At 40.1% G+C, this 23,912-nt stretch overlaps 1 protein-coding gene across 2 annotated transcripts; it reads right to left on the bottom strand.

Annotated features, from left to right (window-relative positions):
* Nucleotides 1–255: 255 nt before the first annotated feature.
* On the bottom strand, nucleotides 256–23,005 carry OPRK1 (opioid receptor kappa 1). Of its 2 annotated transcripts, none has more exons than XM_062568232.1 (3): nucleotides 22,746–23,005; nucleotides 5,639–5,995; nucleotides 256–778 (listed from the first exon to the last, which is right to left on the bottom strand). In XM_062568232.1, the coding sequence occupies exons 1-3, from the start codon at nucleotides 23,003–23,005 to the stop codon at nucleotides 256–258; spliced, it is 1,140 nt and encodes a 379-aa protein (XP_062424216.1). The 2 variants fall into 2 exon arrangements, with proteins under 2 accessions (XP_062424216.1, XP_062424215.1); XM_062568231.1 differs by having other exon boundaries at nucleotides 256–788; nucleotides 5,643–5,995.
* Nucleotides 23,006–23,912: the final 907 nt, after the last annotated feature.

The raw sequence follows: 23,912 nt of genomic DNA, 5'->3' as shown, positions 1-23,912 counted from the left end.
TCTCCCCAGACATGCTCTACAGTAAATATGGCCCTCAGACCTGACCACCAGTCAGGTCCTTTTCATTTATTTTCAGGAGTTTCTTGTTTGCCAATAATTAATTTGCTTTAGTTCAAACTCCTAGAATTGCTTAACTATTCCAGAAACAGCTCTCTGGATGAGTCTAGTTCAAACTGCAGTAGTAATCTGAGTCAGTCCTAGGTCATTGGATTCTTCTCTCTCTTGAGGACAGTAAGATGACATTTCCACGACTAGTCATACAGGTTTCTCTGTCCCATCTGTTTCCCTCATATAGGCCGGGTCTTGCACAGTGTTTCTGACTCTGCTGGTGCTCTGCCTGTCCATCCTCATCTTAAACGGAAAGCAGAAGTCCTTGAAACATCTCTTGAAGTTTTCATCCAAGAAAGCATACAGGATCGGATTGAGGCTGCTGTTGGTGTAACCCAAAGCAACACAGAAATAGTAGCTGGAGATAGCCGCAGTACTGTGGGACACATCCCCTAACGCTTCCACCAGCACAAAAATGTGAATAGGTGTCCAACAGATAATAAATACTGCCACAACCACAAGAACCAGTCTGGTGATGCGGCGCAGGTTTCGATCCTTTTCTCGGGACCCTGAGAGCAGTCGTACACTTTTAAGACGTAGGATCATCAGTGTATAGCAAACAATTATAATGAGGACTGGAACGACAAATGCAAAGACAAAAACACAGATTTTCATGAAGGTGTCCCACCACATGTAATCTCTGTCTGGAAATTGCAAGGAACACTCAGTGCTAGCAGTATCTAAGAATAAAAGAAACAATAAGAAAATTGTGTTATTATTACATGTTCTAAACAATAACATTATCATAATATAAGATAGCAAAAGTCATTATCAGATAATGTAGTACTAATAAATGGAGTTACTACGTCACCCCAAGGAAAGATTTCATTTACAATTGAAACTGATTTTATGTGGCTGTTTCTAGAAATTTCTTAGAGGGAGCTGGGCTTTTTAAAATGTATAACACTGTACAAATTTTGTTTCCTATATGAGGAGATAAAAATGCAGAGACATAAAAATAAAAATTTATGAAGATGGGCTGAACAGATTTTTTTCCTTTTTTCCCCTTTTTTCCTTAATTGAAATTTAAAGCCAGAATGAGAACATGTTCAACAGACTAGAAACCTTATTATTGAGCTATATATGTGTTTGCCTGTGGGAGGAGGCAGATTTTTGGTATCATGAATAGTGGGAGCTAAATGAGGTTTTTGATCTCAGGAAGATTTTGCCAATATGTGATAATTGTGTAATAATGTTTTCTCATGTGCCTTCTTCAGTGCAAATGAAATACATGTAAGTGCTTGCATTCAGGAAACTTATTTCCTGGCAACAACTTCTTTTCAGTTAAACAGAGGCAGAGAAAATGTATGCTCGTGCAGAGTCAAATGCAGTATAATCTGCTTTTCCACAAATCACTTCATTGAAAATTCAGCCTGTGTAGAGCCTGCAGGATCTAGCCTACTCCCTTTCTCCTTGTCCATACTAGGATTCAGAGTCACAGGCTAACAAATTATTTGATGTCCTAGTAATAGTCCATTGACAGGAGACTATTTCTGCTAAGGAATTAAATATTTTAGGTTTCACCTGCTGATGTGTTGCAGCCTTTAAGCATATAATCTATACGGAAAAACAAGAAACAAGAAAGCAAAAGAAGAGGTAAATTTACAACCACTATGAGCAGATGAATTCTCCTGTAGACAAGTCAAGGTAACACAGGGATTTTTCACTCTGAATTTTAGTTTAGATTCTATCCTCTAAAGCACTGCATTATTCTTTAGGGTATTTTCATTTTCCTTATCAAATTCATCATTCCTTTATAAATTATTCGCTTTTATTGGATCAGAATTAAAGATGGAAAGATTCAATATATTGTTGCACATAACATTTTTATATCTGTCTCCAGTAGAACTAGTCAGAGAAAATTCCATCAAACCATATTTCCTTTATGTCTGAATGCCTCACAAATCAAGCAAATAGAGAATTTGTTTTGAAAAGTAACAAGGGGGAAAAAGTTATCATTATGATATCATAAAGATATTTTTATGATTAGATATCAGAAAACTGTTACTGGATCATATTGAATGCTAGAACATTCAAATTAAAAAGCTGAAATTAAAGTAAAACATTTTGAGTCTTCTTTATAAAGAATATAATGACTAATGGCCAATTCTGAAGGCTGAAAAATGAAAAGGCACATCTTTCAAGCCTCATGGAGAATACTAAGTTGATGGCACAAGTATGGTTTCGTAAGGTTATGACTCTTGGACAACTTGTCTAAATCTTTTATGATCTAGGTTTATCAGAAACATCAAAAATCGTCTTCAAAGAAGTTTTCACATTGATTATTGTTGTTATCTGTAGCACATCATGGCAACGAAGTTAGGATTCAGCCACAGTAGCGACACCAGCACCGCTGCAGCCAGATGTGTCCTCCTGGGTAAACTGGGGGTGTGATCAGGGCTGACTGCTCAGGACCACGTCCAGCTGCTCATCAAAACCCCCTCCCAGGGGAAACTGCCTGCTCAGCTCTACTACTCTGATTTCATACACAGTTAGTGTCTGGCCCACATTTATCAAATAATCAGGTTAGAATGACCTGTGCTGTTTAAAATTTGTATGCTAGCCAAATCACCTTGACAAAGCCACGGGAAGGCATATGGATGCAGTTACGGTGCTACGTCCAAGGGGACAGGAGCTCATGACACGAAGCTGCTGAATAGCTAAAGTCATGCCGGAGGCATGAAACACTTCAACTGCAGCTAGGAAAACAATTCTAACAGCAGTCCAACCATAATCCCACACCAAAGAGCTAAGAATGCAGATAGGATTTCCAGAGATGGAAAAGGAAAGCCAGAAATTAGTCCAAAATTTTCTAGTAAAATGAAATTCATTAGCAGCAATCATCATGTATTCAACTGTAAACTATAGTTCACTTTTAGTACTCAAGAAAGTGAAGAATGAACTACGATAGTCGCCTGTTTTGGCTAAAAAGGGTCATGTAGGTAGAATTCTTTGATTCAGAACAAAGGAATTAGATTTGACAGTATCTAAGAGGGCAATGTGGCACTCAAATTTCATGTGTAACAACGGCAAAAATCTATTTTGCCCTTCAAAGTCTCAAATACACATCCCAACATGTATCAGTGAATTTCAGTACTAATAACTTTTCAAAATATTTTAAAATTCGGATTAAATATGAGCATGCTTGCTATGCTAGAATATGATTTGTAAGTGACAAGATAATTTAGAATTTCTAATAATCAAATACAAATTAAGTTATTGTTTTAGATCTCATTACTGTTTATTTTCTATGCAAAATCATTTTTTTAATTCATCAATATTCATGTATTTCTCTTCGCATATATAATACAATGAAATACATGGAATCCTAGTTTACAACTAGCTAACCATCAAAGACCCTTGGAAATGATGCACAATATCTAACCTTTTCCAGCAACTTGGGAAGAGAATAAAATCCGTTTTATATTTTATTCTTATAAAAATATGTAGAATTAAGAGCAATGTTACTAAATGAGCACTTAAGATTTCATACTGACCTTTCTCACTCAGGAAGGAAAGTAGCTATTCCAACCAGATTAATATATTTAGAGAAAAATACTAAATTTTAGTTAGTATTTTAGTATAAATATATTTTAAAATGTTTTTGATAAATTATGGTCTGAAATTAATTTTAATCCTGACACAGGAAACATATTTCTGACAGATTGCCTCAAATAGTTTCACTAATAGAAATTAAAATTTCAGTCCTGAGCTGCAGCTGTCAAGCAAAGGAAGTATCCTTGCTGCATCCCCTATGCCATTTATCAGATCAGTTCACAAACACACTAGACAAGATAGTTGGCAATAAATGCTCAAGAGAGATCTTTGATCGGGCAAGCAGGGGTGAATAGTAGGGGCTGAGGAGCATTTGTCCATAATTTCAGAACTCATTTTGCCCAACTGAGATGTGTATTATTAGTTTACACTTTGTTGGAGGCGGGTGGGAGAAAAAAATCTTGCTGCATGGCATGGGAAACTTCACTCATTTCTGTCCTCAGAGCAACCCCCTGTTCCATATGTGACGGTTATATTGAATAACAGGAATACTCTGCTAGTTAAGCATGCTCCAAACAGAACACCTGACTGAGACAGCGTTTCAGAGCCTTGAGGAGTTCATACATATGAGTCAGACAATTATTCTTCCCAAATGAAGATGCCTAAAAGTGTTTTTTTCCTGAGACGGGCATTGTTTTATAGAGCCTGTCACAGCTTTACTGGTGAGTAGAGTGATAGTGCCAGAGAGCAGGACGTTTGACCTTCTAAAGACCTCAAATAATTGTTTCCAGAGGACTCTCCTGGCACTTACCTATCACAAGAACAAGACCAAGAACGAAATCTGTACATCTTGAACAGCAACCAGACCAATCAGCCCTTCAGCCGCTGTTAATGTGCATTGATGTTTTGTTAGCATTGATCTATGTCAAACAGTTTAATACTGGACATTTGTTTTCACTGCTGGATAAATTAGTGTCCCATAAAGTTTACCATTTCTCTTGGAAGATGAGAAGATTGTCAATATAGGAACTTATTAATCTTTCTTCAAAAGATTGTTTACATTTCAAACAACAGTACCACCAAAATAAATATGCATGACTTTTTATATTTTATAGAGATATCAATAACAAGATAAGCTCAACACAAGGACATCATTAGAGGCCTCAAGTCTTTTGGAAACATAGAATTGTTCCTGCACTGTGGCTATCATGTTTGTGGGTATAAAGAATATGTGTGTGAGAAAGATTCTCCTCTTTCCTTCTAGTCTACAGGTGCTCTACATACAAATCTCATTGACTTTGTATTCTTGTAGTTGCTTCTCTGCCATACTCTATATTCTGTCGCCCTGCTGGTTTTAGTCTCAGCCTTTCCAAGTCCTCATGTACATCCCCATTCCTTTCTATACCAGAATTTCTGATATTATCTTTTTTAAGGCATTTGCCTCAAATTTCTCTTTCCAGGTATTGACTTTTTTCCATCCTTCACCACACCTTCAAGTTCTGTGAACTGGCTGTTTATAATCAGCTGCCAGGTTTTAATACTAATGATGATTTTAATACTAATACTAATGACAGGCAAGCTAGTTTCTGTTCTTGGAACTTTGTCAAAATTACTCTCACAAATCACCTTCAATCCACATTTCAAGTTTCATCCTAAGCTGATCCTCTTTGATCTCTCCACAGTGTTCAAATCCATGATTACTCTCCCCTGCTGTCACTCTTAGTTTTTGATGGTCTCATCCTTGCAAGGACAATATTTTAAAGTGCATTTTGTTCTTTTAGTTGGCAGCAGCATCTGAGCTTAAATTATTTATATCCCATACTCAAATGTTCCACAATATGTTTCAAAGCGTCAGAAATTTAGACATACATTTTTAACCAAGGAATGTGGATTGCAGTATGTACAATACATAGAACGCGCAATATGATGGCATGCATAAATTATTGAAGTATGACTCAGTCCAGTTCTGTCAACATTCCAAGCTACGTTTTATGCCATTTGAGAAATAAAAAAGTTCAAATCTGAATGCTCACACTCACCTTCTCTGACTTTGGTTCCTCCAAGAACTATGGCAGATATGCCAACAGAGGAGGACAATAGCCAGATACAGATGTTAATTATCTTCGCCTTGAGAGGAGTACGGAAGTCCAGAGCCTTCACAGGATGACACACAGCAATATATCGATCAACACTCATCATAGTCAGTGTGAATATGCTGGTAAACATGTTGTAATAGTCAATTGAAATAACTATTTTACAGATCACATCCCCAAATGGCCAAGAGTTCATCATGTACTCAGTGCTCTGGAAAGGCATAGTAGTGGTAACTAGTGCATCTGCCAAAGCCAGATTGAAAATGTAGATGTTGGTTGCTGTCTTCATCTTTGTATATCTGAAAAACAAAAAATTAGGCTTTTCTATATCAAAATACTGTTACATTAGCATATTAAAATACATAATAATTTGTCAGGGAACCTTTGCCACAGTTAGTTTTTCACTATCATTTCTGATTTGCACAAAAGGGCACACACATTTAGGTCCATTGGCATGATAGTAAATGCATTTTACACAGTCCCTCAGCAACTGTATTATCAATTAGAACTGCCCTCCATGGGCAAAGAGATATATAAATGAATTTAATCCAGTTTATTCAAATATTGGATTCAATTATGTCTTCTCAAATCAATATACAAACAAATACCATTACTTACATTTGGAAGTGATAAAAGCTAACTTCCTTTACTTATAGCTAACTTATAGCTGATTACCAGCTTTGCAGACTTTTTTAGTGGAGGTAATGGGCATCCCATTCTCTGGTAAGAATCTGCGTTAACTGTTATGTCTGATGGTTATTCTCTCCTCTAGGGTAGTTTTTCTTCCTTGAATTCTATACAGCAATGCCAGTTTATATGAGTTTTAGCAACTTCCCTCCTTTACTCCTACTTTTCCAACTGCTCTTCCTTTCTTACCCTCAGCTTTTCCCAGTTACCATCTCTCTCCTGACACAAAATGTAAAATATGGTGGTTTTTTAAGTACAAAATCACAGCGGGGAAAAAAAGATCATAGCAATAATTTCTCTGTACTCTTTAATTTCATTAAAACCAAGTGCTTAACTGCTAAGAATCTTAAACTACAGAAAACAGTAGGATCCAGTATTTGAGACAGCAGATTGCCGTTTTTATTTTATTTATATTTTATTATTGTGCCGTTGCTCTGCCACAATAGTAATCTAACTGCTGGGGCAACAGATTGTGTCCCAGGATGCAGAGAACTGCTTCCAACTCTGCTACAGGCACAAAGGGTGAAGGAGAGCCTCTGTCTTTTCCTCATTATTAATATAGGGACATACTTAACACTCCTTTCTCAAATGCTTTCTTTTCCTTTTCCTTTTGCAGTTACTGCTGCTCATTGGTATCAATTTATTATGAGATTCAATGGCAGATTTTCCGTGCCCAAAACTGTTTCACCTGCCTTGAATGTGTGCTCTCACCAAAAGGTGTGAGCATGAAGCACACAGAAACATGTCTAACCAGATTTTGCTACACATCATTAAATAATTTACATATGAAAATACAAGCCTTGGCCAGTCCAGCTAGTGAACATTGTGCAACATGTTTATTTGCCTTTAAATGTGTAACATCAAAAATAATTGCAAAAAATCTTCAGCAGTGTTTCAGAGTATTGACAAATGAGCCTGCTAAGTAGGTTAGCTTTTAATTAAAATATGAACAAAAATGACATTTTATGACCAACATAAAGTCATAAATAAACCCATCAGTTTTTCTAAATCACTTAGATTACAATCTGTTGAGAAAATGAAACGAAATGTTGGTTCACAGCACAGAAAAGAGAACTGCAAGGGAAACGAAAGTAAACTCTTCTCACTCTTCATCCCTCTACCAACTGCTGCAAATGGCTGTAAAGATTTCTCATCCTTGCTTCCTGGGAGCATGTTGTCTGCTGCCTGATGTATAGTCCAAATCCAGACTTATATCTTGAATAAAGCTACAGCAAGGGATGCATTAGGGATATCTGGTCAAAGAGAAACAGAAGGAAGCAGCAACAAAAGCTCTACACACAGTGCACAACCACCACGGTCCAGTCTCCCTCTGCCCCAGCTTGAACTTCTCCAAGACCAGGGGCTGAGCAGAGGTGACAGCGCACACGCCAGCCAGAGCTGGGCATCCCTAGCTCTTCCAGATCAATGTCCCAAATGGGCTTTCCATCAAATAAGTTGCTCTGTCCCGTTGTTCACATAGTAGCCTGTAAGAACGTAAGCCTGTTGAAACACAAATGCAAGAGTATTTATCTAGAAAATACAAGACATATTAACAGACTAGGAGTTTTCCTCCTGGAAAAGAAAAGCAGCTGTGAATAGAACCCAGCTGTCAGTCTAAACAAAAACTCACTAAAAGTTCGGACTGCAAATCTGTGCTAAAAAGGACTAATTTCCATTAAATGTCTGAAACAGGAGATGTAGAAAGGCAGTTTTTCTTGTACAGATCGCACTGATGAAATTGTTATCTTGTTCACAGTGAAAAAAAAGGAATATGAAAAGTTGGAAAGCACACATAAAAGTTACAAAAATAACTGGAAGGACTGGAGAAAAATCTTACTGTGAGTAGCTTAAAGAGCTCAATACATTTAGTTTATCAAAAAAACCCTCTGAGAGATGACTTGATTACAGTGTCTGAAGACCTCTACAGGGAGAAAATAGTAGGTGCTGAAGAGCTCTTTCAAACTGCAGAGAAAAGCATTACAAGGAGAAATTCGTAAAAGTCAGAGCTAGACAAACTCAGCTGAGAAACAATGATGGGTTTTTCATAACAACTAGGATGATTATTATTCGGAACAAATTACACAGGAAAGGAGTAATTTTTCCATCTTTTGATGTCTTCAAATCAATGTCTGATATTTTGCAAAAAGTTATGTTTTAGTCAAATACAAGTTACAAGGCTCAGTGCAGAAATATTTAAATGAAATGTAATGGCCTGCGACAAACCAAGGTAAAATAACCAATAGTTCTTCTGAATCATTAGATTAGATCACAAGAATTTCTTTTCTTTCTTCTTTAAATGAAAATAAGAAAATTACAATAAAAAATAACTCCTACTCCAGTTACTTTTTTAATTTAAATGGCTGAAATGTTCTTTAAAGTATGAAATCTGAGACGAGGGGGTGGCTTTAGCAAGTCTAACAAACATACTACAACAATGTTCTCCAGTAGTGGTAGCACAGCTAAAGTACAAAAGCATGAAATACAACCAGGTATAAGAAATACATATTTTTGGCAGATACCTGAGTCATTGAATGAAAGTGAAGGCTAAAACACGTATAAAAGGAAACCGCAAAAACACCCATCACGAGGATGCAGGCTCAGTTCCACTAGGTTTCTCTGAATGATCCATATAGAGGATCAAACAATTGAAAAGTTTAGTCAGGAAAACTCTAAATTTCAAGATTATATTCAGAGTATATGCAGTACCATACTACATCATAACATTAAAAAAAAATCTATTCCAAAAATACATCAATTTAATATGATGTCTCTGCTATCTTATGGATCTAAAAATTCAATATAAAAGGTTTATGCCAATATGAAACCTGAGGTTATGTAAAGACTGTAAAAATCAACATTCTGCAGTCTCCATGCTCACATAGTGTTATATGTTATTATCACATTTGGAATGACAGACAGAATTTAACATTGGAAAGGACCTCAGGTATACATTGTCAATGTACACATTTAAATATTGCCTGTTTTTTTCCTTCAAAATTACTGGAAGCTTACAAAAGTTGTATATGTTGCCTATAAGATAGCATCCTAAAGTTGACATCTGTCTATTAATAAGTGCCTGTAGGTACCTATTTTTAAGTGAATTAATGAAGAAAAGCACCAGCTTCTGAATTTAGGGAAGAGAAGATTCAATAAGATTCATACATATATCACACATATAAAGAAAAATTCGCACTGCTTTAACAAGAATGACCTTTTTCTTGCCTTCTTTGAACATAAAAATTTTCAACATTTTTGCTGAGATTAAGAACTCCTTTTTGAACAAAATATACTTAATTTTAGAAATACCAATAGTGTAAAATTTCAAAGAATCACATAATCATTGAGGTTGGAAGGGACATTTAGAGATCATCCCCCACCTGCTCAAACAGGGTCACCTATAGCATATTGCCTAGGACCCTGTCTGGATGGCTTTTGAATGTCTCTGGTGAAGAAAACTCCACAACCTCTCTGGGCAATCTGCTGCAGTGATCAGTCACTCTCACAGTAAATTTTCCCTCATGTTCAGACAGAGCTTCCTGTGTTTCACTTTGTGCCTGTTGCCTCTCATCGCTGGGCACCACTAAAAAGAGTCTGGCCCCATCGTCTTTTCACCCTCCCTTCAGATACTTATACACACTGATAAGATCCCCCCTCAGTATTCTCCACATTGAACAGTCCCAGCTCTCTCAGCCTTTTTTCATAAGAGAGATGCTCCAATCCCTTAATCATCTTAATAGCCCTCCACTGGACTTGCTCCATGTCTCTCTTGTATGGGAGAAGCCAGAATTGGACACAGTACTCCAGATGTGGCCTCATCAGGGCTAGGTAGAGGGGCAGGATCACCTCCCTTGGCCTGCTGGCAATGCCCTTCCTAATACAACCCAAAATATCATTGTCTTTCCTGTCCACAAAGGCACATTGTTGGCTCATGCTCAACTTGTTGTCCACCAGGACCCCAAGTCCTTCTCTGCAGAGCTGCTTTCCAGCAGGTCAGCCTCTAGCCCGTACTAGTGCGTGGGGTTATTCCTCCCTAGGAGCAGCACTCTGAACTTTGTTGAACATAATGAGGTTCCTCTCTGTCCATCTTTCCATGCTATTGAGGTCCCTCTGAATGGCAGCACAGCCACTCCTCCCAGTTTTGTATCATCAGTAAACTTACTTACTGAGAGTTCACTCTGTCCCTTCATCCAGGTCACTGATGAATAAGTTGAACAAGACCGGACCCTGTATTGACCCCTGGGAGACACTGCTATCTATAGACCTCCAACTAAACTTTGTGTCACTAACCACAACCCTCTGAGCAATGCCTTTCAGATAGTTCTCAACCCACCTCACTATCTGCTCATCTAGTCCATACTTCCTCAGCTTCCCTACAAGGATATTATGGGAGACAGTGTCAAAAGCCTTGCTGAAGTCAAGGTACACAACATCCACTGCTCTCCCCTCATCTACCCAGCCAATCACTCCATCATAGAAGGCTAGCAAATCAGTTAAGAAGGATTTCCCCTTGGTGAATCCATGCTGACTACTTCTGAGCACCTTCCTATCCTTCATGTGCTTAGAGATGGTATCCAGGATGAGCTGCTCCACCACCTTTCCAGGGATGGAGGTGAGGCTGACTGACTTGTATTTCCCTGGGTCTTCCTTCTTGCCCTTTTTGAAGACCATAGTGACACTGGTTTTCTTCTGGTCCTCAGGCACCTCTCCTGTTCTCCATGACCTTTCAAAGATGATGGAGAGTGCCCTAACAATAACATCCACCCGCTTCCTCAGCACTCTTGGGTGCACCCCATCAGGGTCCGTGGACTTAGGGGTGTCAAGTTCTCTTAAATGATGTCTAACTCAATCTTCTTTGACCAAGTCTTCCTTTCTTAATCATAGAATCAGTAAGGTTGGAAGGATCCTCTGGAGATCATCTAGTCCAACCTCCCTGCTCAAGCAGGGTCACCTAGAGCATGTTAGACAGGGTTGCGTTCAGGCGGGCCTTGAATAGCTCCAAAGAAGGAGACTCCACAACCTCTCTGAGCAACCTGGTCCAGTGCTCCGTCACTCTCACAGGGAAGAAATTCCCCCTCATGGTCAGGCAGAACTTCCTGTGCTTCAGTTTCTGCCCACTGCCTCTTGTCCTGTCACATGGGACAACTGAAAAGAGTTTGTCCCTGTCCCCTTGACACCCTCCCTTCAGGTACTTGTACACATTGATCAGATCCCCCGTCAGTCTTCTCTTCCTCAGGCTGAAGAGGCCCAGCTCTCACAGCCGTTCCTCATAGGGCCGGTGCTCCAGCCCTCTGACTTCTTCAGACTTCTTCCCTGCTCTCCAGGGCCTGGGGTTCCTGAGGTCTTAGCAGTAAAGACTGAAGCAAAGAAGCCATTCAGTATCTTTGTCTTCTCTGTGTCCTTCGTCACCAGGCCCAGGCTCCATTCAGTAGCAGGCCCACATTTCCCCTCGTCTTCCTTTTGTTAGTGATGTATTTGAGGAAGTTCTTGCTGCTCTTGTGATCACCTACCAGATTAAACTCCAGATGGGCCACGGCCTTCTTAGTCCCATCCCTGCATATTTGGATGATCTCCCTATATTTGTCCCAAGTAACCTGTCCCTGCTTCCATCTTCTATTTGCTTCCTGCTTATGTTTTAGTTTTGCCAGGAGCTCCTTGTTCATCCATGCAAGTCACCTGCCCTCTTTGCTCAACTTCTTGCTCATTGTGAGGCACAGTTTTTGAGCCTGCAGGAAGTGATTTTTGAATATTAAACATCTCTCTTGAACTTCTCTTCCTTCTAGGGCCCTTTCCCACAAGATTCTTCCAAGATTCCTGAAGAGGCCAAAGTTAGCTCTTCTGAAGTCCAAGGCTGTGATCTAAGTTATTGCCCTGCTCCCTCCTTGTAGCAACCTGAACTCCACCATCTCATGGTCACTGCAGCCAAGGCTGCCGCCAACCTTCACATCTCCAATGAGTTCTTCCTTGTTTGTTAGTACAAGATCCAGCAGCACATCTCTCCTCATTCGCCCCTCCATCACCTGTGTCAGAAAGTTATCATCAACACTGCACAGGAACCTCCTGGACAGTTTGTGCCTTGCTGTGTTTTCCTCCAGCATATATCAGAGTGGTTAAAGTCTCCCTTAAGAACCCTGCTATCATGAGTCTATTTCCAGCCATCTGAAGAAGGCTTTATCAACTGACTTCCTGTTCCTGATCAGCTAGCCTGTAGCAAACACCCACAATGGTGTCACCCATGTCAGCCTACCTTTTAAACCTTACCCATAAGATCTCAACCCACTCATTGTCCACCCCTAAGCAGAGCTCGATACATTCCAGGTGCTCTCTCACATAAAGAGCACCTCCATCCCCTGTCCTTCCTGGCCTGTCCTTCCTAAAGAGCCTGTAGCCATCTATGGCAGCATTCCAGTCATGCAAGCTATCCTACCATGTCTCTGTAATTTCAATTAGATCCTGCCTTGTGACTGCACAGAGATGTCTAACTCTTCCTGTTTATTCCCTGCATGCATTTGTGTACAGGCACTTCAGAGAAGTTTTCAAGCATGCAAATTTCCCAGGAGGGATGCAAGAGATTCCCTATAGTCTTGTCTTGTAGGTACTTCCTTAGCTTGAACCCTGTTTTGTTGACTGCATGGTCTCCATAACTCTCCATTTCTCATCTTTCCTAATTTAGAACTCTCCTTACCAGATTGGCCAGCCTATTGGAAGACATGTGTGCATCACTTAGTTAGGTGGATCCCAACTCCTCCAACTCCTGCCAGCAGGGTCTCGTGGTTATAGAAACCAAAACTCTGTTGCCAACACCAGTGGCACAACCAGTTGTTTATTTGGAGTATCTATCTACTCCTCCTCCCATCCTTCCCTCTCACATGCAAGATCAAGGAAAAAATGAATTGGGCCTCCAGAACCCTGACTGCCATCCCCAGAGCACTGAAAACCTGTTTAAAATTTTCCAAGTTGCCCTTGGTATCACTAGTGCCCACATGGAAGAACGACAGGGGGTAATAGTCAAATGGGTAGACAAGCCTCCACAGTCTTTCTTTCACATCTCAGGTGTGAGCCCCCAGCAGGCAGCAAGCCTCTCTAGATAAGAGATCAGGTCAGTAGATAGGTGCCTGTGTCCCCCGCAGGAGGGAGTCACCCTCAATAATCCCTCTGTGCTTCTTCTGGATGTTCCTGTGTGGTACAGGGTCCACTGGCTCAGTTGCTTCACTTGAACCATGCCCAGCTTCCTCCTTAGCTTGGAGGGCACTAAACCTGTTCATCAACTGCAAATCTTCAGGAGGAACAAGAGCCTTTCTTCTCGTACAAGAAGTGACCAGTTTCCAGCCTTCATCTTCTACAGAGTTATGACTTACTGTTCCACATGGCACAGAGCCCACAGAGCTCACTCATCTTCTTAGATGCTATGCAGCCTGCTTACTTCCTCCTGTAACTTCTTTATATGGCAGCACAACTCATCCACATCAGCACACCTTCTGCAGAAAAAATTGACTGTCAGCCCCAGCTTCACAGAGAAGCCTCAGATACTCCCTGCAGAGCTGCAGTTGCTGTCAGAAGGTCAGTCTAGGTGGAAGCCTCTGACACGGTGACACAGCAACTCTAACAGCTACTGGGGAATGTGTGCTGCAGCATGCCATAACCTTATCTGAGGAAGTGTACGCTACTGCAACCGGAGGCAAAGGCATCTTACTGCACCTTTCTGCATGAAGTGTGTTTCTACGATTTTGTTAGGGGGGGTTCAGAGAAAACTCAAGAGTAGTGTGATTTATCACATCTTACACTGAAAAAAATGAGAACACAGAATTTTAATAAAATAGGTTCTCTATCCAAGAGCAATATATCTAATATTATTTTTGGGGAGCCTAGACAATTAGCTTAGACTAGATTCCTTATTTTTTGACCTCTAATGCTAAGTAAGATGAATCTAGACCTTGCCAAGTAGCTGATTGTCTCTGCTGAGAAAATTTATACCCTTTCAGGCAACTAGCCATGGTATGGAGAGTTCCCATTGTGTTACACAACCCATTCTAATCCTCCTCTCTCACCATAGGTCCATTATCCTAGCGAATCCTGATTCTCTCTGTCTAGTAAAATTCACCTTTCCCATTGTTATTATGTCCTGAAAGTTTTTTTTTAAGGACATTATAAGACCCCTTAGCTGAGCAAAATACTCCCTATGTGCTTGCGTGAAAGGTGTTTTTCTATGCCATGAAACAGAAATTGCCTGGCAAAGAGAACAGATCTCATTGTTCAAGCAGACAGAGGCAGCATCTCCAGGAGAAGGTTTTCAGGGTCTTACTTTCCTTGTTCTTCTTTTTTTTTTTTTTTTGGGGGGGGGGGGGAGGAGGGGGAAGGAGAAAGGTTCTGAATGCAATAGGAATACTGACTGATATTGATTAGAAGCAACCAAATATTGTTGAACATTTTTCCCACCTAGATATCTTCATTTTAAATAATTTCTCAGCATGGAAAATAGCAAAGCCTAGAATTTTCACTTCTCTAGAGATTAGAAGCTGAATCTAATAAGATCTGGACACTATGACTTCAGGAGGGGTAAATATCTCAAAGATGATATACTGCTAGCATGAAAACTTCCCAACAGGACCGTAAAAGTTCTTTATTTATATCCTTTTTACATTTTGCAGAATGCTAGCATTGGTCAACCACTCCTCTTTCACAGGTCTCATTCAATTTGTACACAGTCCTTCCCCCAAAGCTAATTCAGCTTGTATACTCAAGCCCATCAATAGACAAAATGACATTCATGCTGCCATTTCCTCATGCCTTTCAAACTTCATAAATGTAAATAACAGTAAACAAAACATCAAGTCTTCCTTGACGAGAGGAGCACAGGCTCCACACTTTGCAAGAAATATCTGATTATTACAGATGAGAGGGTCAAAACAGAGACATGAAGTAAACTTCCTAGAAGTGGAGTTTTTTCCAGATGTTTTCCTTTGGAAAGCAATGGGTAACAGAAAGCAAAACTTTCCTTAGGAACTCATCTGTTTCAATGAATTTCACTCAAGAAACAAATTAATCACAGTTTGAATAGAGGATAGGAGTAGCAAGATGATAAGTGCATCCTGCCTTACTCTTGGTGCATTGCAGGCCATTCAAAGTCACGCAGATATGAATTTTTTTTTGCCAAAATACCATTTCAGTAAATTCAAAATATTCTGCTGGAAAAATCAAAGTGAAGGGTACCTCCCTCCCTACCCTCTATCCCGCTCAACAGAAGGGCTAAGTTGATCTTCCCCTCACCTCCAGGCTGCACTCCCACTCTATGCTTTGACTGAGGAACATGAGATTCCTCATCACTCTCTATTCTCACTGAGGACAGGAAAATATTTCAAGCTTTCTACCTGTTCAGCAGCCAAATTCCTCTTGTAGGTTTTCACTTTCTGTCAGTTCAAAAGGGATACCATAGTTTGTCTTGCTTCCAGTCATTGATTCCAGTTACACCTTTCTCTGAAGTAAACAAATACCTGGCTGCAACCTCAGCAGAAGTGTCTGGATGGTTATCAAGTTATTGTTCAGAAACTAAATACGTAAGCTATAGTCTCACTCCAATACTCATTCTAATAAATATTAATTTCAAGCTTTTTCTATGCTATCTCAATTTTTTCAGTATCAATCCTTCATATTATAGCATCATACTGGGGACTCATGTTGAATTTCTTGTCTGCTTGTGGATCCCAAGTCTTAATTAGTCATTGCCTATCAAGATATTAAATCTATAAAATCACTCAAATGTGTTTAAATGGGTTGGGGTTGTTAAACTACCAACAATGTTTTATAAATCTGTCCTCCTCCATTTTTCCAGCTACCTTGGTCTTTGTGTTATATATAAAAGAAAGACATTAGTAGTGATCTGTCTTCAAAGCCCTATTGAAAATGATGTTAAATTTGACCAAGACCTGCAAAACCTACAAAATTATTACCATTCAGTGAGATGCTGAGAGACGCTCTTTGAAATCCAGTGAAGAATTCCCTGTCAATCCATTTGATATCTTTGTGCTGATATAATAAGATGTCAACTTTTTAATCAAGCCACCAATAGGTAAAAGTCCATAAACTTCCAAATTCACTACAGCTACACATTTACTTTTAGCCACCTACTCTGTGATTTTATAAAAGAATGAAGTCATACTGACTACGGGTAATAGAAAACAGGCAATTCAATTAGGTTGCCTCTTCTGGAAGTTCATTTTTCATTTCAGAAAAAATATTATTTACAAAAATAGTTTAATAAAATTAGAGCAATAACTTAAAACAAATTAACATATAAACTTTTGATGCTATCAAAATCTAACATTAATTTAAACCAGTATATTGAATCAATTTTATTTTTGGATATATTTTTTAATGTATTCATTCTGGTTTGGAATGAATGATGGAGAAGATTTTAAAGCAATCTGGAAAGCAGTTGATTTTCCTGTCACATAAGATGCTATTGCATTCAATGAATATCAGAATAGAAATGTATTACTAGTTATGTTTTTCTTAAACATTAGACTAAGCAGAAGAATACAAGCTTTCTCTTTTCCCTTAGGAATGAATCTACATATTTATGAGACAGCTTCTTGTTAAAGCTGTTTTTGAATGTAGAATATTATTCAGGTCTTGCAAGCTTGAAAGATAATTTTAAAAGAAACAGGATTGGTTATTCAAGCTCTTGGTGATAGCAGTTGCTCTCTTCAATAAATGACTTCAGGCACAAGGGAGGGAGGGTACATGGAAAAGGGGAATGTAGAATGGGCAAGAGAGAGCCACACGGCTGTAACGCGCCAATAGACGGGCGTCCGGGATTCTTTCAGATTCTGGAGTTAGTTGCACTGAACTTGAGAGAACATCATTTGAAAAGCATGAGAATTTGTTAGAGTTAAGAGGTTATAACAAAGCTAACAATACAGTAAAGCTAGAAGTATAACAGAACTGAAAATATATACTCATATCAGAGATCTACAGTTCAATGATGGGTGCACGATACAATGACCACTCTCGGCCCATATGGGCCTCTCTGTTGGTGTAGTTTTCCCCAGATTCTCAAGCAACGGGTACATGGTAGAGCAACTGCTCCCGCCTCTTATGGGCCACCACTCCAGTATAGTTTTCTCCAGTTTTTCTTCATCACGCTAGTGACGTCAGGGGCATCCCTGCTGATGAGTGGGTCCTAGAGTCCACAGGCCAGCTGATCGTGGATTTGAGTCCACACAAGCATACGTGATTTATTCTCTTTTATAGCCAGTAAGAAAAATGCCAGCTCATAGCCATACAAAGGCCACATGGCTCTAGTCAATACCAGAGTGCACATCAGCTGATCACCTCCTGCTCAGCCCACAGTCCCACTCACACAACGTGCCCATTATCAGGTGGCTCTGTGAGAAATGGCTCCACAGCACAGAGATGTCTATGGTGTGGTGTGGGTCTGCAGTGTCACTTCTCCTTTGTCTCAACTTGTCAATCACAAGGTCATTAGAGGATGTGCCCCCTGGCTACAGCAACCCCACAGTGCGGTGGAGCTGGCCTGATGCACCCAGGGTTTGTTAACTCTTGGGGAGCACCCCAGAGCTACGGGGTGCACCATTCAGAGTCCCATGCTTGCCTGTGTGGCACCTGTTAATGGCTCCCACAAGGTTGTTAAAAAAAGTATGTTCATGCTTTTTACAAGAGTAAATCCATAGCTAAAGCTACAAGTCAGGTTCCATTCTGAGGACTTTTTTCCAGGTGATTCCATTTTCTGAAGACCATCCAGGCATAAGTCAGAAGTAAATTTTAGGGAAATAAAAGTCAGGAGGGGGGAGGAAGAGAGGGAAAGGACTTTTCTACTTCCAAGGACAAGTATTTCAGTAGAGTAGCTTCAGCCAATTATTTGACTTCCAGAAGAATCTTCTAAGATCTCTGAGGTTAAACCAGTCTCAAAAAAAGGGGGCTGGGGTTGAAAGACAGAAGCTGATCATGCCGAGACACAAAAAGCTATAAAATTTCCTCAGACGAGTTCAGATAATATCACCTGGTTTCTACATACCCATTTCATCCCTCCTATTCTCTTCTGTAGTGACTGTACTGCTTCTCACATAACAGTTGAATTTCACACTGCAGCAGGCAATATGATTTCCTATTACTGTCCTATATTTTCCTCCAGAAAAGAAGCCACTGGAGGGGAACACTGCATTCCATGTGCATGGTGTGAATGAGGCACTGTCAGCCCATCCAGTTTGCTGTTGGTCTGACACTGGACCCCCTGTGCCTTTGTACATGAGCCACACAGATGATCCAAAAACAGGGAGAACTACCACAAACCATCCACATCGTGAGACACAACCTTATGCTGAGAAGAGTGCAGATTGCACTGTACATGCAACGCAAAGCTCTTTGTGCACACTGAAAGCACCTATCCATAATGCACTTTAAGAACCCCACATGCTCACAACAGCCCTGGTCTTGTTCAGTTAGGATTTTTAGTGATCACATTTTGCTTTTTAAATCAAACTGTTCCTGTGTGTTTAAAGACAATAAATACCTAAATCTCCATTCTACACAAGAAGAAACTGAGCCACAGGACCATGAAGTGGTCTTCTCTGGTCAAGGAAAAGTGTTGAAGCCTAGTAGTAAAACCAAAGAAAGAATTCAGGTCTCCTAAGGAATGCTGCCACCACAGTTACTAGAGTACCATTCCAACTCTGAATTCAACACAAATCTCTGTTTAGGGGAGCTGGAATAGATAGTCACCAATACGAGTAAATTAGATACTTGAACAGTGGTGAAAATGTCTCTAATACTCTATTTCAGCTCTCATGTTTTCTCATTACAGAGATTTCTCAATAATTTAAAGAGATATATTTCTCCCTCTCTCTCCCCTCCAATCCATTAAAACATTTTCTTTCCCTTTGCCTTTAAAGTATAGGAAAGAGTTTGTCTCTACCTTCATGTCTTAGCCTACCCCTTTCTGTATAGCATTGCCTCCTATACCTACATGTTTTTCTTCATCTCTTCTCAATGCTTTTCCTCTATTTTTTTTTCCTATTTCCACTTATTTATTCACTAAAATAGAAACTGATTTCTCTTCTCCATCTTCTTCTGTTCCCATCTCAGTAGCTGAGGGCATCAAAAGGACATCCCGTTCACCAACAGCTCCTGGAAAGCGTTCTTGTCACTGTCCTCAATGATCTCTGTCATAGAAAACATCATAGAGATTTTTTTCTATAGAGGCGAACTTTTAGGAATATTTGTATTTCTCTTGGCTCTCCTTTCCACTCCAGTTTCTGAGAATAACCATTCTCCAGACTGCAGACCACCTATCCCCATACTCTTTGACCTGCAATTTTCTCTTTGTATTACTATCTTATGTAAAAATTTTCCTTAGTTCATTTTTCCCCTTCTCTATTCTTTGGCGTTTCTTTCCTAGAGTATGAAGTACTTTTCAACTCCTCCTTTTTATCTCAGGAGGGATGCAACCTCAGTGTGAGGGTTCTCTCCTCTTCCTCATCACTGCAGGGAGGAAAATTACACTTCCTCCACAGTCACATAGATAAATGTGTGGAGAGCATATGCTCTCCAATAGGAGGCCTAAGGAAAGAGCCAAGGTCTGTTACCTACCCTAGACCTCCAGTAAGGTGGATGTTATAGCCACATAAGAAAGAAGCTATTTGAAAGAACTACATTCTCCCAACTAAGTCATGTAATTTCATGATTTGATTCCTAATCAAGATGGAAAAGTCGTATAGACATATCAAACGGATACTTCTTTGACAGGAGCTTGTCAATAGAGCTGAGCTGCAATTCTCCTGTTATTTTTGTAGTTTTTCTCTCTCTGCCATTCACAAAGGTAAGGCAGAAACACATCCTGCACAAACATAGAAGAGATTTCAGACACACAACCCTCTGCGCATAGGCTGCTTAGATGTCCTGCACCACACCAACTCACTGGTCTCCACGAGCTTCTTCAGCAGTCCTTGCATAGAAGCAGAAAACCGTCCCTAAGGACTAAAGGAAGGCATAGGCTGAGGCTTGCCTAATCCACAGCTTTTGGCTGGATTTGAGCCTATTTCTGAGGCATCTCAAGATTATTCAGAGGCTCCTAAATCTTGACACTTGACAACAGTTTCATCAAGAGTCTCAGGACATAGGATGCTCTTTACGTCACCCAATATGACTCAGTATATAACTATCAGTAGTTATTTAAAATAGAAATAGGACAACGAGCAAGGCCTGTGTTGTCTACCAATCCAGCAAGTGTTTGGAAGAGAATGGTAGCTCTAGGGTTCAGAGAGAAGAGGAATGGCATCAAGAGGGCTCACACAAACCCTCTGCAAATAGGGTAAAGAAGAGCTGCAGTCTGTCCCCACCCTCCCTGAGATCTGTAGCAGCTGAAGGAAAGGCAATGTGGAACGGCTACGGGGCATGACACCCTCTCTCTTGTCACCGTCTTTCAAAAAATTCCACAGAGCCTGGCTTTCCACACAGAAGGACATCATTGTAGTCTACATTTTTCAGTGGCTCATACACATCCATCTTGAAATGCAGCCATGCAGAAAGTAGTTGTGAGGGAAACAGAGGGAGATGAGTAGTTAAGATAAAAATAGAAAAAGACAATTTCTACGTGAATATTTGGAATATTTCAACATTATTATTATAAAATAAAAACCTTTGAATCTGTAGGTGTGTGTATACATACCACAGTCATATTCATGTAATGATTCTAGTAATGTCTAAAGCATTTGCCACAGAGAAATCCTAGGAGAGGATTGTTTCGTTGTGCTTTATTTATTTATTTATTTATTTGATCACGTAATCAGGAGATAGGCAAAAAGGAAACTATAGCAAAGGCCTAAGGCAGGGACTGGTAGGAGAGGGAGTCATAGTTACTTGGACCCGCACAAAATAATCTTAAGATGGTAAAAGGAGAGGAAAAAAGAAATATACAAAAACAGTATAATCCCTGAAAGAGAACTTTCAGAGCTCTGACTAAGTTTGAATTTGTTTCCACTGGCCAGGGGCAATTAATTAGCACCATCATTTTTAGTGACAGATGACTTAGAAAAACTCTGCCTTTGCAGCTGTGAAAAGCCAATTGCAGAGTCTCTCTTCTTGTAAAATAAATACAAAATGAAATTAAATCTCCACTCTGTATGATGAGTAAAGCAGCATGGAAGAGTATAAAAAGTACAGCCTCAAAAAGCTGGAGCAAATCTCCACATTGACCACAGGCATCTTTGTTTATTGGATTGGTTTTTTAAGGGGATTTTATTTCCATTTTTCAAGGATATTCACCTGGTTATAACTGATCTTTGGTAAAGCACATAATCAATAACTCCACCACTTCCAGTGTAGTTAACTTACTCCTATATCAGGACCGACAGGTTAGTTCACTGTGCTGCAATTGCTTGACCCTTATCATGCATGCTCTACTCACAAGATATCTTTCAATACCTCCAGTTTCCTTTTTGTGTAAAATCTGGGTTCATTTAAGCAATGAATACTTCACAAAATTATTTTCTCCATTTTTTTGCAAATCTCATATAGAATGAGAAGCAAGAGTCTATAAAGTTGAATTTCTCCTTCAAAGTTCACTATCACCCTACTGATCAGCACTATCCAGAAAAATTCTATAAATTGAAAATAGAAAGGACAAAAAGAGAGTGCAGACTAAAATATATGACAATATACACCGATAAGTGTAAGTACAAATATGAGTGATCTCACTAAGTTGTTCAATGTGAAAACCTATTAATGCAGATACACAGCTTTCTTCCTGTTTTTTTGAAAAACAGCATGAAACAGAGACCCCTCTCAGCATCTACTTTTCTTTTATTAAGAAAACGGAAACAACTGGACTTAATAACCACTGAATAGCGCAACCACATTCCTTGCTTTACATTGAGCATTTCCATATATTTTTATCATTTTCAGTTTTCCCACCTTGCTAAACAAGCAACTAGATGACAAGGCAGCAATATATCAGCATCCATAAGAGTAGACACATAAACCATCCTGCTCTCTAGAGGACTTCTCACAGGGAAAAGCTGCTTTGCAAAAGTTGTCTTCTTCCCCTTCAGCTTTCCCTTGGACAAGAGCAGCCTCTCATCCCTAGAGGGCACCCGATGAACACATCTCTAAGGCACACGACACCCTTCCCACAGGCTTCAGGATTTATCACTTTTAACCTGCTTCTCCCTTCTGTTTCTAACTGCACCTCCAGGCAAACTACTCTGAGCTCATTCCGATTACTTTTTTCCAGCTCCTCATGTATGCACTTGCAGAAAGCCTCAAGCCACAGCTACTTCCACTTACTTCAACAAATATTGGGACTGTAATGTGCAGTCAAGCAGTGCTTCAAATCAAACCGTTTCCCCTTACCTTATGATGACAAACATGACCAGAGAGTTTCCCACCAAGCCAACAACGAAGACTACTGAGTAGACAGCAGTGATGATGATGGGGATGGTGGGGGAGATGCTGGTATGGTTGTGCTGGGCGTCCTCGAAAGTCCCTGTGGCGTTGCCATCATAGTCCACCCAGCCCAGGACCCAGCTGCTGCTGGTGCTGGGGGGGCGGCAGGGCCCTGGGGAGCAGGTGGAGCCCAGCTCCTCCCGGAAAATCTGCACGGGGACATCCATAGGGCCACAGCCTGCGTGGGCAGGAGAGAGGCCAAGACGAGTGCAGACAACAGAAGGCAAGTACACTAGAAGGACAGAAGACAAGGAATGAAAGTGTTATCACAGCCACTGGACATTAAGACCTCAAAAACTTGTATATAATATATCTTTTGTAGCAGGAACTATAATTTGCCAGGCAGAGATTTAAGCAAATCGTGTTCAGATTAAATAAATACAAGTTTTATATCTTGATATGTATTAAGTAAGTGCTACTCCTTCAGATGCACAAAGAAAGTTTTCTTCCACTTTCAGAGATTACACAGAGAAACAATCGAGAGAGACACAGAGACACTGCAGATAGGAAACAGCTTCAATCCACCCCCATGCTTTAACCCTCTCTCTCCCATCCTCCATATTTTTAGTCAAACAGTATCCTAATGACTGGGGCTCCTTACTGCTTTAGCTCTCCCATATAGGAGAAGAGAGAGGAAAATCTACCACCTCTCTTCACATCTGCTTTGACATCCTTCCCTGAGTTATTTTCTTTCAGATCCCACACCTGCTTTCAGAGAAGACACATATTAATGACATAAAATACCTCTTTCAGTCCTGTAAAAAAGAGCAGAGTCCCCAGAGAGATATTCTTCACAGCAAAAAAGCACCCACTTAGCTCTTGGAAGTGCCAGGGATCTTCTAGGACTTTTGAACTGGAGGCATCTGCACCTCTGGAGATGGAGGAACGTGCTGGCAATGGAGCTGATTCCCAGGCACGAGCTGCGACGTGGTAGCAGCAGTTGCTGCTGTTCCAGCTCCCACCACTTCCCCTTTTCACTCTCACACTCTCTCTGCCTCCCTCTTACTCTGCCAGGGCTCCAGCAGCACTCTGCACTAATGCACACATTTCTCGTCTGTTTCTGTCCCTGCAGCT

The sequence above is a fragment of the Rhea pennata genome, chromosome 2, assembly GCF_028389875.1.
Source record: "Rhea pennata isolate bPtePen1 chromosome 2, bPtePen1.pri, whole genome shotgun sequence".
Taxonomy (NCBI): Eukaryota; Metazoa; Chordata; class Aves; order Rheiformes; family Rheidae; genus Rhea; species Rhea pennata.
This window is presented reverse-complemented; position numbering and strand designations above follow the sequence as displayed.

Bases quoted from the DNA above. Each gene is read 5' to 3' on its own strand.
- OPRK1 (XM_062568231.1), bottom strand. From the start codon at position 23,005: ATGGATGTCCCCGTGCAGATTTTCCGGGAGGAGCTGGGCTCCACCTGC. The intron at 5,996-22,745 runs GTAAGGGGAAAC...TTTGTTTTTCAG, and splicing joins GTCATGTTTGTCATCATAAG to ATATACAAAGATGAAGACAG. The intron at 789-5,642 runs GTGAGTGTGAGC...TTTTATTCTTAG, and splicing joins AGGAACCAAAGTCAGAGAAG to ATACTGCTAGCACTGAGTGT.